General features: G+C 35.9%; 1 protein-coding gene across 1 annotated transcript; it reads right to left on the minus strand.

Annotated features, from left to right (window-relative positions):
* Nucleotides 1–10,986: 10,986 nt before the first annotated feature.
* LOC100983145 (N-chimaerin) lies at nucleotides 10,987–13,319 on the minus strand. Its single transcript, XM_003826382.6, has one exon. It carries the CDS (start codon nucleotides 12,982–12,984, stop codon nucleotides 11,605–11,607), a length of 1,380 nt encoding a protein of 459 aa, XP_003826430.1. The 5' UTR covers nucleotides 12,985–13,319; the 3' UTR covers nucleotides 10,987–11,604.
* Between the last annotated feature and the right edge of the window lie 256 nt (nucleotides 13,320–13,575).

A 13,575-nucleotide genomic window follows, 5' to 3' on the forward strand; every position in this document is an offset into this window, starting at 1 on the left:
TGCTGGACTGCTTTACATCCCCCTCCCCTGCAAGATATTAGGGTTCCTATTTCTCCATAATAACTCAAAAATTTGTTGTGTCCATTTCCTTCATTACTGCCATCCTAGCAGGTATAAAGTGGTATCTTACTGTGGATTTTTTTTTTTTCTTACAGAGTCTCACTCTTTCACTCAGGCTGAAGTGCAATAGTGCAATCACTGTTCACTGCAGCCTTAAACTTTTGGGCTCAAGCACTTCTCCTACCTCAGCCTCCAGAGTAGCTGAGACTACAGACACGCACCACTACAATTGGCAAATTTTTTGATTTTTTTGTAGAGATGAGATATCACTATGTTGCCCAGGCTGGTCTTGAATTTCCGGTCCCAAGCGGTCCTCCCACCTAGGCCTCCCAAAGTGCTGGGATTGCAAGCATGAACCACCATACTGCCTTACTATGGATTTGATATGCTTTTACTAAAGAAACCGAACATCTTTTTCTGTGTTTATTGGACATTGGTATGTCTTCTTTGGAGCAATATACATTCAAATATACTGCCCATTCTAAAATTTGGCTACTTATCTTTCTAATGCTAAGTTGTAAGCATTCTATGTGTATGCTGGATACTAGCTCCTTATCAAAATGCTGTATTCGATTACTGGTAAGAGAAGCCTTTATCTTAGATATGGTTATAAATGAAATTGCTTTCTTAATCTCATTTTCAAATTGTTCATTGCTAGTGTATAAAAACCCAAGTGATTTTTTTCATGTTGCTTTTGTACCTTGCAAACTTAGTTAAATTCATTTATTAGCTTCTTGCTTCTTGGTCCTCATCTCAGGGAGAAAGCTTTCAGTTCTTCCATCATTGAATATGAGGTTAGCCTTGAATTTTTTATAAATACCCTTGAAAAGTTGAGGAGGTTCTATTTATTCCTAGATTTCGTTTGTTTGTTTTTTTTTTTTTAGTTCTTAACAGGGTGTTAGATTTTGTTAAATGCAATTTTGCATCAATTGTGATGATCATGTGATTTTTTTCCTTCTTCAAATAATGTAGTGTATTACATTGATTGACTTTCTCATGTTGAGGCACCCTTGCATTCCTGGGATAAATATTTCTTGGTTATAGTACATAATCATTTTAATATACTGTTTGATTTGGTTTGCTAATGTTTTGTTAAAAAAAATTCATTTATATTAGTAAGGGATATTTCTTCATAATTTTCTTTTCTTGTGATGTCTTTATTTGGCTTTGATGTCAGGGCAAAGCTTTCCTCAGATAATAAGTTGGAATGTGTTCCCTTCTCTGTATTTTGGAATTTTAGAAGGATTGATGTTATTTTTTTTTAAATGTGTAGTGGAATTCACTAGGGAAGCCATCTGGTCCTGGATTTTTCTTTTATGGATGGTTTTTTATTACTGATTTAATCTCTTTACTTGAGACACGTCCATTTGATAAGATTTTGTATCTCTTCCTGAGTCATTTCAGGTAATTTTTGTGTTTCTAGAAATTTATTTTAATTACTGCCTAATATATTTGTACACAATTGTTAGTCGAATCTCTTATAATCCTTTAAATTTTTATAAGGTCAGTAGTAATATCACCACTTTTATTTTGGGTGTTAGTTATTTGTGTCTTCTTTTTTTCTTTGTCAATAAAATAAAAATTTTTCATTTTTTAAGTTTTTCAAATAACCGACTTTTGGTTTCAATGATTCTTTTACTTGTTTTTCTGTTCTCAGTTTTATTTATCTCTGTGCTAATCTTTGTTATTTCCTGCCTTTTGCTAGCTTTGGGTTTAGCTTTCTCTTCTTTTTCTAGTTTCTCATGGTGCAAAATTAGTTTAATGATTTTAGACTTATTTCTTTTTAATGTAGGCATTTACAGCTTTAAATTTCCTGCTGACCACTGGTTTTGCTACATGCTACATGCTTTGTTATACTGTTTTTATTTTAATAATTACTAAGAATTTTATAATTTTTCTTAAGGTCTATTTTTGAGCCATTGATTGTTTTTTAAATTTAACTTTTATTTTAAGTTCAGGGGTACATGTGCAGGCTTGTTATACAGGTAAACTTGTGTCATGAGGGTTTGCTGTATAGAATATTTTGTCACCAAGGTATTAAACTTAGTACTCACTAGTTATTTTTTTCTGATTTTCTCCCTCCTCCCAGCGTTCACCTTTCGATAGGCCCCAGTGTGGGTTGTTTACCTCTTTGTGTCCATGTTTTCTCATCATTTAGCTCCTACTTATAAGTGAGAACATGCTATATTTGGTTTTCTCTTCCTGTGTTAGTTTGCTGAGGATAATGACTTCCAGCTCCATCTTGTTCCTGCAAAGGACATGATCTCATTCTTTTTCATGGCTTCATAGTATTCCATGGTATATATGTACTACATTTTCTTTATCCAGTCTATGAGTCTACCATTGAGGGGCATTTAGGTTGATTCAATGTCTTTGCTATTGTGAATAGTGCTGCAATGAACATATGCACATATATGTCTTTATAATAGAACACTGTATATTTCTTTGAATATATACCCAGTAATGGGATCACTGGGTTGAATGGTATTTCTGTTTTTAGGTCTTTGAGGAATTGCCACACTGCCTTCCACAATGGTTACACTAATATGCACTCCCACCAAGAGTGCATAAATATTCCTTTTTCTCCCACAACCCCACCAGCATCTTTTTTTTTTTTTTTTTACTTTTTAATAATAGGCATTCTGACTGGTGTGAGATGGTATCTCATTGTGGTTTTCCTTTGCATTTCTCTAATAAGTAATGATGAGCTTTTTTTTCATATGATTGTGGGTCACATGTATGTCTTCTTTTGAAAAGTGCCTGTTTTTTTTTTGTTTGTTTGTTTGTTTTTGTAAATTTAAGTTCTTTATGGATGCTGGATAGTGCTTAGTTTGCAAAAAATTTCTCCCATTCTGTAGGTTATCTGTTCACTTTGTTGATAGATGTCTTTGCTGTGTATAACCTCTTTAGTTTAATTAAATTCCATTTGTCAATTTTTGCTTTTGTTGTGATTGCTTTTGCAATCCTTGTCATGAAATCTTTGCTTCTATGTCCAAATTGCTGTTGCCTAGGTTGTCTTCCAGGGTTTTTACAGTTTCAGGTTTCACATTTAAGTCTTTAATCCATCTTGAGTTAATTTTTGTATATGGTGTAAGGAAGGGGTCCAGTTTCAATCTTCTGCATATGGCTGGCTAGCCAGTTATCGTGGCAACATTTATTGAATAGGCAATGCTTTCCCATTGCTTGTTTTTGTCAGGTTTGCTGAAGATCAGGTATATATAGGTGTGTGGCCTTATTTCTGGGTTCTTTCTGTTCCATAGGTCTATGTGTCTGTTTTTGTACTAGTACCATGCTGTTTTGGCTACTGTAGCCTTGTAGTATAGTTTGAAGTCGGGTAATGTGATGCCTCTGGTTTTGTTATTTTTCCTTAGGATTACATTTTTTTCATATGCTTGTTGGCCATATGTATGTCTTCTTTGTACTTTGTACTTTGCTCACTTTTTAATAAGGTTGTTTGTTTTTTGCTTGTTCATTTGTTTAAATTTCTTATAGATTCTGGATATTAGACCTTTATTGGATGCATAGTTTGCAAGAATTTTCTTCTGTTCTGTGAGTTGTCTTCTTACTCTGTTGATAGTTTTTTTTCCTGTGCAGAAGCTCTAGTTTAATTAGGTCTTATTTTTAAATTTTTGTTTTTATTGCAATTGTTTTTGGCATCTTCATCATGAAACACTAGTTAAGGCCTATGTCCATAATGGTATTTCCTAGGTTTTGTTTTAGGTGTTACATTTACATCTTTAATTGATTTTTGTATATGGTGTAAGGAAGGGGTCCAGTTCCAATCTTCTGCATATAGCTAGTCAGTTATCCCTGCACTATTTATTGAATAGGGAGTCCTTTCCCATTGCTTGTTTTTGTCAGCTTGGTCAAAGATCAGATAGTTGTAGGTGTATGGCTTTACTTCTGGGCTCTCTACTCTGTTTCATTGGTGTGTGTGTCCTTTTTTTGTGTGTGTGTGTCAGTACCATGCTGTCTTGACTACCACAGTCTTGTAGGATAGTTTGAAATTGGGTAATATGATGCCTCCATCTTTATTCTTTCTTCTTGGGATTGCTTTGGATATTCGGGCTTTTTTGGGGGTTCCATATGAATTGTGAACAGTTTTTCCTAATTCTGTGAAGTATTTCATTAATTGATTGACAGGAATAGCATTAAATCTATAAATTGCTTTGGGAAGTATGGCCATTTTAACAATATTGATTCTTTGTATCCATGAGCATGAAATGTTTTTCAATTTGTTTGTTATCAATAACATCTTTTAGCAGTGTCTTGTAACTCATTGTAGAGATCTCTCCCCACCCTGGCTAGCTGTATTCCTAGCTACTTTATTCTTTTTGTGGCTATTGCAAACATGATTGCATTCTTGATTTCACTCTCAGCTCGGACATTGTTGGTATGTAGTCCTAATTACATTGATTTTGTATCCTAAAAATTTTCTAAAATTGTTTATGAGATCTAGGAGCTTTTAGACAGATACTATGGGGTTTTCTCAGTATAGAATCATATTGTCTGCCAACAGGGTTACTTTGGCCTCCTCTCTTTCTATTTGAATGCCTTTTATTTCTTTTTCTTGCCTAGTTGCTGTGGCTAGGACTTCCAGTACTATGTTGAACAGGAGTAGTGAGAGTGGACATCCTTGTCTTGCTCCAGTTCTCAAGGGAAATGCTTCCAACTTTTGCCGGTACAGTATGATGTTAGCTGTGGCTGTGTCATAAATGGCTCTTATTATTTTGAAGTATGTTCTTTTAATGACTATTTTTGAGAGTTTTTAACATGAAGTGTTGAATTTTATCAAAACCATTTTCTACAACACTTGAGAGGATTATGAGGTTTTGTTTTAATTCTCTATATGTGATGAATCATATTTATTGATTTGCCAACCAACCTTACATCCCAGGGGTAAAGCCTACTTTATCATTGTAGATTAGCTTTGTGATGTGCTCTTGGATTTGGTTTGCTAGTATTTTGCATCTACATTTATCAAATTTTTCGGCTTGAAGTTTTCTTTTTTTATTGTTGTGTCTTTGCTAGGTTTTGATATCCAAAGGATGCTGGTGTTATAAAATGAATTAAGAAGCCTTTTCTCAATTTTTTAGAATAGTTTCAGTAAGAATGGTATAATCTCATCTTTATACATCTAGGATAATTCAGCAGTGAATTTTTCTGGTACTGGGCTTTTTCTGGTTGGTAGGCTTTTGTTACTGATTCAATTTGGGGTCTTGTTATTGGTCTGTATAGGGTTTCAGTTTCTTCCTGTTTCAGTCTTGGAAGGTTGTTTGTTTCCAGGAATTTCTCCCTTTCATGTGTTTTCTGTTTTGTATGCATAGAAGTGTTTATAATAGTGCCTGAATATTTTTTGTATTTTTGTTGGGTTGGTGGTGATTCCCCCTTTGTCATTACTGATTTTCTTTATTTGTATCTTCTGTCTTTTTTCATTAGTCTAGCTGTCTTTCATTCTTATTTATTCTTTCAAAAAACAAACCTTTTGTTTTGTTGATCTTTTTATATTTTTTCATGTCTCAATTTCCTTGCTCTTTTTGGTTATTATTTGCCTTCTGCTAGCTCTAGGATTTGTTTGCTCTTGTTTTTCTCACTTTTCAGGTGTGATGTTAGATTGTTAATTTGAAATATCTCTAATTTTTTATGTGGGCATTTAGTGCTATAAATTTCCCTCTTAACACTGCTTTATTTCTGTCCCAGAGATTCTGGTGTTACATGTTTGTTCTCACAGGTTTCAAATAATTTCTTGATTTCTGTCTTAATTTCATTGTTTACCCAGAAGTTATTCAGGAGCATGGGGTTTAATTTCCATGTAATTGTATGGTTTTGAGCAATCTTCTTAGTGTTGATTTCTATTTTTATTGTGTTGTGATCTGATAATGTGTTCTATATGATATTGCTTTTTTTAAAAAAAATTTTGCTAAGGATGATTTTATAGCAAATTTTGTGGTCGATTTTAGAATATGTGCCATGTGCAGATGACAAGAATGTATATTCTGTTGCTTTTGGGTGAAGAGCTCTTTAGATGTCTGTTCAGTCCATTTTGTCAAGTGTTGAGTTAAGGTTGGTTTTTTTGTTTTGTTTTTTTTTTTTGTAGAGAGGGGGTTTTGCCATGTTGCCCAGGCTTGTCTTGAACTCTTGGACTCAAGTAATCTGCCCACCTCAGCCTCCCAAAGTGCTGGGATTGCAGGTGTGAACCACTGCATCCAACCAGGTCTGAGATATCTTTGTTAGTTTTCTGCTTCAGTGACCTAACACTGAAGTGTGTTGTTGATGTCTCCTACTATTTTTGTGTGGTTGTCTAAGTTTCTTTGTAGGTCTCTAAGAGCTTGGTTTGTGAATTTGAGTGCTCTTGTTTTGGGAGCACATATAGTTAGGGGAGTTAAGTCTTGTTGAATTAAATCTTTTACTATTATAATGCCTTTTTTGTCTTTTGTATTGTTATTGATTTAAAGTCTGTCTTGTCTAAAATTAGAATTGCAAACCCTGCTTTTTGTTTTTTTGTTTGTTTGCTTGGTATATTTTTCTCCATCTCTTTACTTTGAGCCTATGATTGTCATTGCAAGTGAGGTGGATCTCTTGCAGACAGCATACCACTGGGTCTTGCTTTTTTATTCAACTTGCCACTCTGTGCTTTTTAATTGGGGGCATTTAGCCCATTTACATTCAAGGTTAATATTGATATGCATGGATTGGATCCTGTCATGATGTCAGCTGGTTATTAAGTAGACTTGACTTTTAGTTGCTTTATGGTGTCAATGGTCTATGTACCTAAGGGTGTTTTTGTGGTGGCTAGTAACAGTATTTCATTTCCGTATTTAGCACTCCCTTAAGGACTACTTATAAGGCAGATCACTTGCCTGTCTGAAAAGGATCTTATGTCTCCCTCACTTATGAAGCTTAGTTTGGCTGGTTATAAAATGCTTGGTTGGGGTTTCTTTTCTTTAAGAATGCATGTCCACTGTTAACCTGATGGGGTTTCCTTCATAGGTGCCCACTCCTTCTGTCTAGCTGCCTTTAATGTTATCTTTTTTCATGTTGACTTTGGAGAATCTGATAGTTATGTGTCTTAAGGATGGTCATCTTGTATAGTGTAGTATTTCACAGGGGTTCTCTGCATTTCCTGAGTTTGAATGTTGGCCTCATTAGTGGGGTTGGAAAAATTTTCATGGATAATATCCTCAAATATGTATTCCATGTTTCTTTCTTTCTCACCCTCTCTTTTAGGGATGCCAATAGTCTTAGATTTGGTCTCTTTACATAATTCCATATTTCTCAGAGGTTATATTCATTTTTTTCTTTATTTTTTTTCCAACTGAGTTAATTCAGAGAACCATTCTTCAAACTCTGAGATTCTTTTCTCAAGTTGGTTTATTCTGCTGTTAATACTTGTGATTGTATTGTGAAATTCTTGAAGTGAATTTTTCAGCTCTATCAGATCAGTTTGGTTGTTTTTTAAAAAACATGGCAAATTTGAATTTCAGCTTCTGTGTCACTTTATCGTATTATTTAGATTCCTTGAATTGGGTTTCAACTTCCTCCTGAATCTTGGTAATCTTCACTCCTATTTGTAGTCCAAATTCTATGTTTGTCCTTTCAGACAAATTACCACAGTAAGTATAACATTATGAGGAGTAAGATGTTAGCTGGGGGTTTTCACACAGTCTGTACTGTCTTGAGGTACATTCCTTCCATACTTAGTTTCTGTAGTGTTTTTATCATGAAAGGATGTTGAATTTTATCAAGTGCCTTTTCTGCAATGATTGAAATGATCATATAATTTTTATCCTTTATTATGTTAATGTGGTGTGTTTACAGAATTGATTTTTGTATGTTGAATCATCTTTGCATCCTAGGGATAAATCTCACTTAATCATGGTGAATGATCCCATTAAGGTGCTGATGAATCTGGTTTGCTAGTATTTTGGTTTGAATAGATTTTTCATCTATGTTAATCAGGAATATTCATCTGTAATTTTCTTTTCTTGTAGTGTCTTTGTTTGGTTTTAGTATCCAGGTAAGGCTGGCCTTCTAAAATGAATTTAAAAGCATCTTTTATTCTTCAATATTTTGAAAGAATTTGAGAAAGATTCATATTAGTTCTTTAAATGTTTGGTAGATTTCAACAGTGAAGCCAACAGTTTCTGAGCTGTCCTTTGATGGGAGAATTTTTATTATTTATTCAATATCTCTACTTGTTATTGATCTGTTCAGATTTTCTACTTCTTCATGATTCAATCTTGGTAGACTGTATGAGTCTAGGAATTTATTCTTTCTTTTAGGTTATCCGATTTGTTGGCATATAATTGTTTACAGTAGTCACTGATGATCCTTTGCATTTCTTGGTATTAGTTCTGGCATCTCTTATCTCTAAATTTTAGTCTTCTTTATTTTTGTCTTAATTAGTCTAGATGAAGGTTTGTCAATTTTCTTAATCTTTTCAAGAAACCAACTATTACTTTTGTTGATCATTTTTAGTCTCTAAATTATTTACCACTGCTCTGATCTTTAAAATTTCCTTGCTTTTACTAATTTTGGGCTTATAGTATTCTTCTTTTTCCTAATTTCTTGAGGTGTAAAATTATATTGTTTACTTAAATTATTTCTTCTTTTTTGGATGAAATGAAATATTTGTTGCTATGAACTTCCCCCTTAGAACTGCATTTGTTATATCCCATTAGCTTTGGTAAATTGTTTTTCCATTTTTATTTGCCTCAAGATATTTTATAATTTATCTTTTAATGTATTCTTTGACTAATTAGTTGTTGAGGAGCATGCTGTTTAATTTCCATGTATTTGTGAACTTTCTGAAGTTCTGCCCATAATTGATTTCTAGTTTCATACCATTGTGGTTGGAAAGATACCTGCTATAATTTCAACCTTCTTACACTTATTAATACTTTTTTGTAACCTAAGATATGATCTACCCCTGGAGAATGTTCTGTATGTGCTTGAGATTAATGTGTATTCTGCTACTGTTGGATGAAATGTTGTTTATATTTGTTAGCTCCATTTCGTTGAAAATGTAGTTCAAGTCCAATGTTTTGCTTTACTGATTTTTTGTCTGAATGATTTGTTTATTGTTGAAAGAGGGGTAATGAAGCCTTCTACTATTATTATATTATAGGCTATCTCTTTCTTCGTATCTATTAATATTTGCTTAATATATTTAGGTACTCCAATGTAGGGTGTTCGTATATGTATATTTACAATTGTTTTATCCTCTTGATGGACCTACCTCTTTGTCATTATATAATGACCTTTTTGTCTCTTTTTATAGTTTTTTAACTTGAAATTTATTTTATCTGATATATATACACACATATACACACATATATATAGCTATTCCTGCTTTCTTTTCATTTCCATTTCCATAGAAAATCTTTTTCCAACTCTTTGCTTTCAATCTATGTGTGTCCTTAAAGGCAAAGTGAATCTCTTGAGTCTCTTGTCAGCAGAGTTTAACTGTATCTCTTAAAAAATCCTTCCAGCTACTCTATGTCTTTTGACTGAAGAATTTAGTCCATTTACATTCAAGGTAATTAATAGGTAAGAACTTTTACTGACACTTTAATAATTTTTTTGGTTGTTTTGTAAATCCTTTCTTTCTTCTCCCTTGCTATTTTCCTTTGGGATTAGATGATTTTCTATAGCAGTATGCTTTAATTTCTGATTTTCTATCTTTTGTCTATATTCCACAGTTATCTTTCTTGTGGTTATTATGAGGCTTACATACAACATCATATAACAGTCTGTTTTAAACTGATAATAGCTTCCACCAGATAGAGCTCTAGATTTTTATTTTTGTCCACCCTCCATATTTGATGTCACAATTCATATATTGTGTATCCATTAACATATTGATATTCTTTAATTATAGTTATTCTTAATACTTTTGTGTTTTAACTTTTATACTAGAATTAAAATTGATTAACATGCTGCCACTACAGTATTACAGTATTCTGTATTTATCTATGGACTTACCTTTATTTTATACTTTCATATGGTTTCATGTTGCATTTAGTATATTTTCTTTTTCTTTTCTTTTCTTTTTTTTTTTTCCTTTGAGATGGAGTCTCCCTCTGTCGCACCCAGGCTGGAGTGCAGTGGCATGATCTCAGCTCCCTGCAACCTCCACCTCCCAGGTTCAAGTGATTCTCCTGCCTCAAACTCCCGAGTAGCTGGGATTACAGGCACCTGCCACCACGCCCAGCTAATTTTTTGTATTTTTAATAGAGACAGGGTTTCACCATGTTGGCCAGGCTGGTCTTGAATTCCCGACCTCAGATGATCCACCCTCTTTGGCCTCCCAAAGTGCTGGGATTACAGGAGTAAGCCACCACGCCCCACCATGTCTTTTCATTTTAGTTTGAAGTACCTCCTTTAGCATTTCTTATTAGACTGGTCTTGTGATGATGAACTCTCTCCCCTTTGGCATTCTGGAAAGGTCTTTAGCTGTTCTTCATTTCTGAAAGACAGTTTTTCTAGGTATCGTATTCTTAATTGGTAGTTTCTATTTCCTTTAGCACTTTGGAGATTTTATCCCCTTCCTCTGACCTGCAAGATTTCTTCTGAAAAATCCATTGGTAGTCTAATGGAGGCTCACTTGTACTTCACTAATTACTTTTGTCTTGCTGCTTTCAAAATTCTCTCTTTGTCCTTGGCTTTTGACAATTTGATTATAATGTGTCTTTGGGTAATCCTGTTTGAGGTCCTTTGGGCTTCATAAATGTGGATATTCATTTTTTCCCCCAGATTTGGGAGTTTGGGGCCATGATATATTTAAATAAATCTTTTGCTCTTTTCTCTATCTGTTGACTCCTTGAAACTCCCATAACATGTATATCATTTCAGTTGATTTTGCATCCTAATTCCCTTAGGCTTCCTTCACTTTTTTTTTTTTTTTTTTTTTTTTTTTTTGCTGTGTTGTACACTTTTTATTGGTATGGATAACTTTTATTAAAGTAACAAATCTGAAAACACATTTTGCTTTTGCTGGAAAGAAAGTATTATGTTAGAGAAGAACTAAGAGAAACCAGAAATCATTTGCAAAATGTAGGCATGTGATATGGTTTATGGTAATGCAACAGCCAGAGGTGCTGTTTTATCCATTTGTGAGTGCGTGTTTGTACAAGCATCAGAAACCAATGACATAGACCCCAAAAGCAAAGTCACAACAGGCTTACTCTGTGAAACATGCTGGATTACAAGCACAGACTACCCAGGACGCAGAGGCGGTGCAGGCGCAGGTTTGTTGTTTCTTCTGTATGGGGTTTCCTTGCCAGATAGGGGGCTAATCATGCAATAGCTTGAGTTTCTCTGAACGTGATAAACACCCAGGATTACTAGAACCAGAAAGCGTGTGTTCACTGTTTTACAAGATAGCTGAGCGGTGCTACAAAAACAACAGAAAGTTCCTTCACTTTAATCTGGTTATATGCCCAAACCTCTAATCAAGAAATAATGCAGCTACAGGAGCAAATTAAATTACTATAAAACATTCCTTCATCTGTAAAACATTTCTTTTCCCCTCAAATTAAAAATTTAAAATAAAATGTCTTCGTTTTTGATAAGCAGCTCCACCACCAGTCTCTGATACCGTATATCATTCAATGCAGCCATAGCGTCTAGTTCTGGAGATCTCATAAGGGTGGGTCCAAAGACGATTCCAAGGTTCTCTGCATTCATAAGATTCTCCTTTTCGTGGAGGGTCACTCTCTTTAGATGTGCCATGAGGTACCGGAGGGTTTCGCAGTGAGCAGGTGGCAGTAGTTTCAGTGCTTCATGAAGGGTTTCCAATTGCTCATCCGGATCCATAATTTTGGCAGATTCTATAAACTTAGGGTAGGCATCATATGTAATGAGTGGAATTGGCAAATCCCTGAAGTACAGTTTAAGTGCACCAGTGATAATGTTGATATCTTCATACATGTTCACAGAAATATCTGCCTTCTCACCATCTCTGTCGAAAGCCATCTTGACATCTTCAATTAGGTCACTAAATCCTGATACTCGGTATAGTCCTTCAGAATTAAGACCTCTAGACTCAATCTCCCTGATGCACATGTCTACCACCATTGGCCGCTTAGTGGTATGTGCTTTCACGAGCGTCGTAAGGTCACAGCTGTACACCTTTTTGACATGCTTCAAGTCTGGCTTACAGTCATTTGGGACCATCTTGGAACACTGCTTATGAACATTCAAACCACAATCTGCACATTTCACTCCCTGAGCAATGAGACCCCACATAAAGTTGGCACAGTATTCACACCAGTGTGGCCCTCTGAATGTATGCACCTTGAAATTGTGAATCTTTTCATATTTTGGAATTTGCTCGTTTTCTTTCAGAGTTGCTCTTCTAACAAGTGATGTCAACCTTTTCTCTGACACCCCATCCTGGCCTGTAGAATCTCTCTCATCATGTGTCTCTTTCAGGACTGGCATATGTTTTTTGTATGCTGGCTCTCTGTTTAAGGTTGTGTATCCTACGTGCTCATAAATTGGGTTTATCGTCATCTTGGCAATGTATTCTGCTGCCTTGGTTTCAATATAGAGAGTAATCAAGCCATCAGTCACCAGATCGTGGATGGACTCAAAGCGTTTCTCCCCAACAAAGTGCTTGCCATCGTAGTAGAGCCTGAAGTTTCTGGTTTGACTTCCAAATCTTAAAGCCAAAGTGTAGGTCCCTGGCTGCCGCTGGCTCTCCCGGATGAGGTAGCTCCCCTCAGCCACAATCAAGAGCTGGTCGGCTGCTTCTCTGGAGATCATGCCATGAAACTCTCTTCCATAATACTTTGGTCTGTTTTCCACCTCGCAAGTACAGGTAATTCTTCGAGGATGAGGGGCTTCCTGTTGTAGCTGATATAAGTAAGATTTCCAAACAGGAGGTCTATATTCATCTGTATCAAACAGGGTCAGGGCCATTGTAAAGGCGCTCGCCGCCGCCCGCGAGTCCAGGCGCTCCTCCCAGGCGGGCTAGGGATCACCTCATCAGCCCGCCGCACCCACACCTCGGAGAGAGTGGGGTGCCCGATGGGGCGTGCTGGGGGCGCCGGCGCCCGGGGAGGCTGCAGGCCGGGACGCGGGGGACCGCTGCGAGGCAGGAGGCTTGGCCGCGGCGCAGTGGCTGGCGGAGAGGCGGCGCCGCAGTGGCGGCGGCGGCGGCGGCGACGGGGAGAGCAGCAGCAGCCTCGCACAGCCCCCGGCGGGGCGCGCTCACTCCGCATCCCGCGGCCTCGCAGACGCCATCTTGCGATCTTCCTTCACTTTTTTATTCCTTGTTTTTTTCTCTGACTGTATAATTTCAAGTGAGTCATCTATAAGTTTACTGATTCTTTCCTCTGCTTGATGAAGTCTTCTCTTTAATCCCTCTAATAAATTTTTCAGTTCAGTTATTTTTTTCTTCAGGTTTAGAATTTCTGTGTTTCCTTTTTATCATTGCTTTTTGTTATATTCTTATTTTGTTCCTGTATCATTTCCCTGATTTTCTTTTATCGTCTATATTCTCTTATAATT

This window comes from Pan paniscus, chromosome 9, assembly GCF_029289425.2.
Source record: "Pan paniscus chromosome 9, NHGRI_mPanPan1-v2.0_pri, whole genome shotgun sequence".
Classification (NCBI taxonomy): domain Eukaryota; kingdom Metazoa; phylum Chordata; class Mammalia; order Primates; family Hominidae; genus Pan; species Pan paniscus.

Bases quoted from the DNA above. Each gene is read 5' to 3' on its own strand.
- LOC100983145 (XM_003826382.6), bottom strand. From the start codon at position 12,984: ATGGCCCTGACCCTGTTTGATACAGATGAATATAGACCTCCTGTTTGG.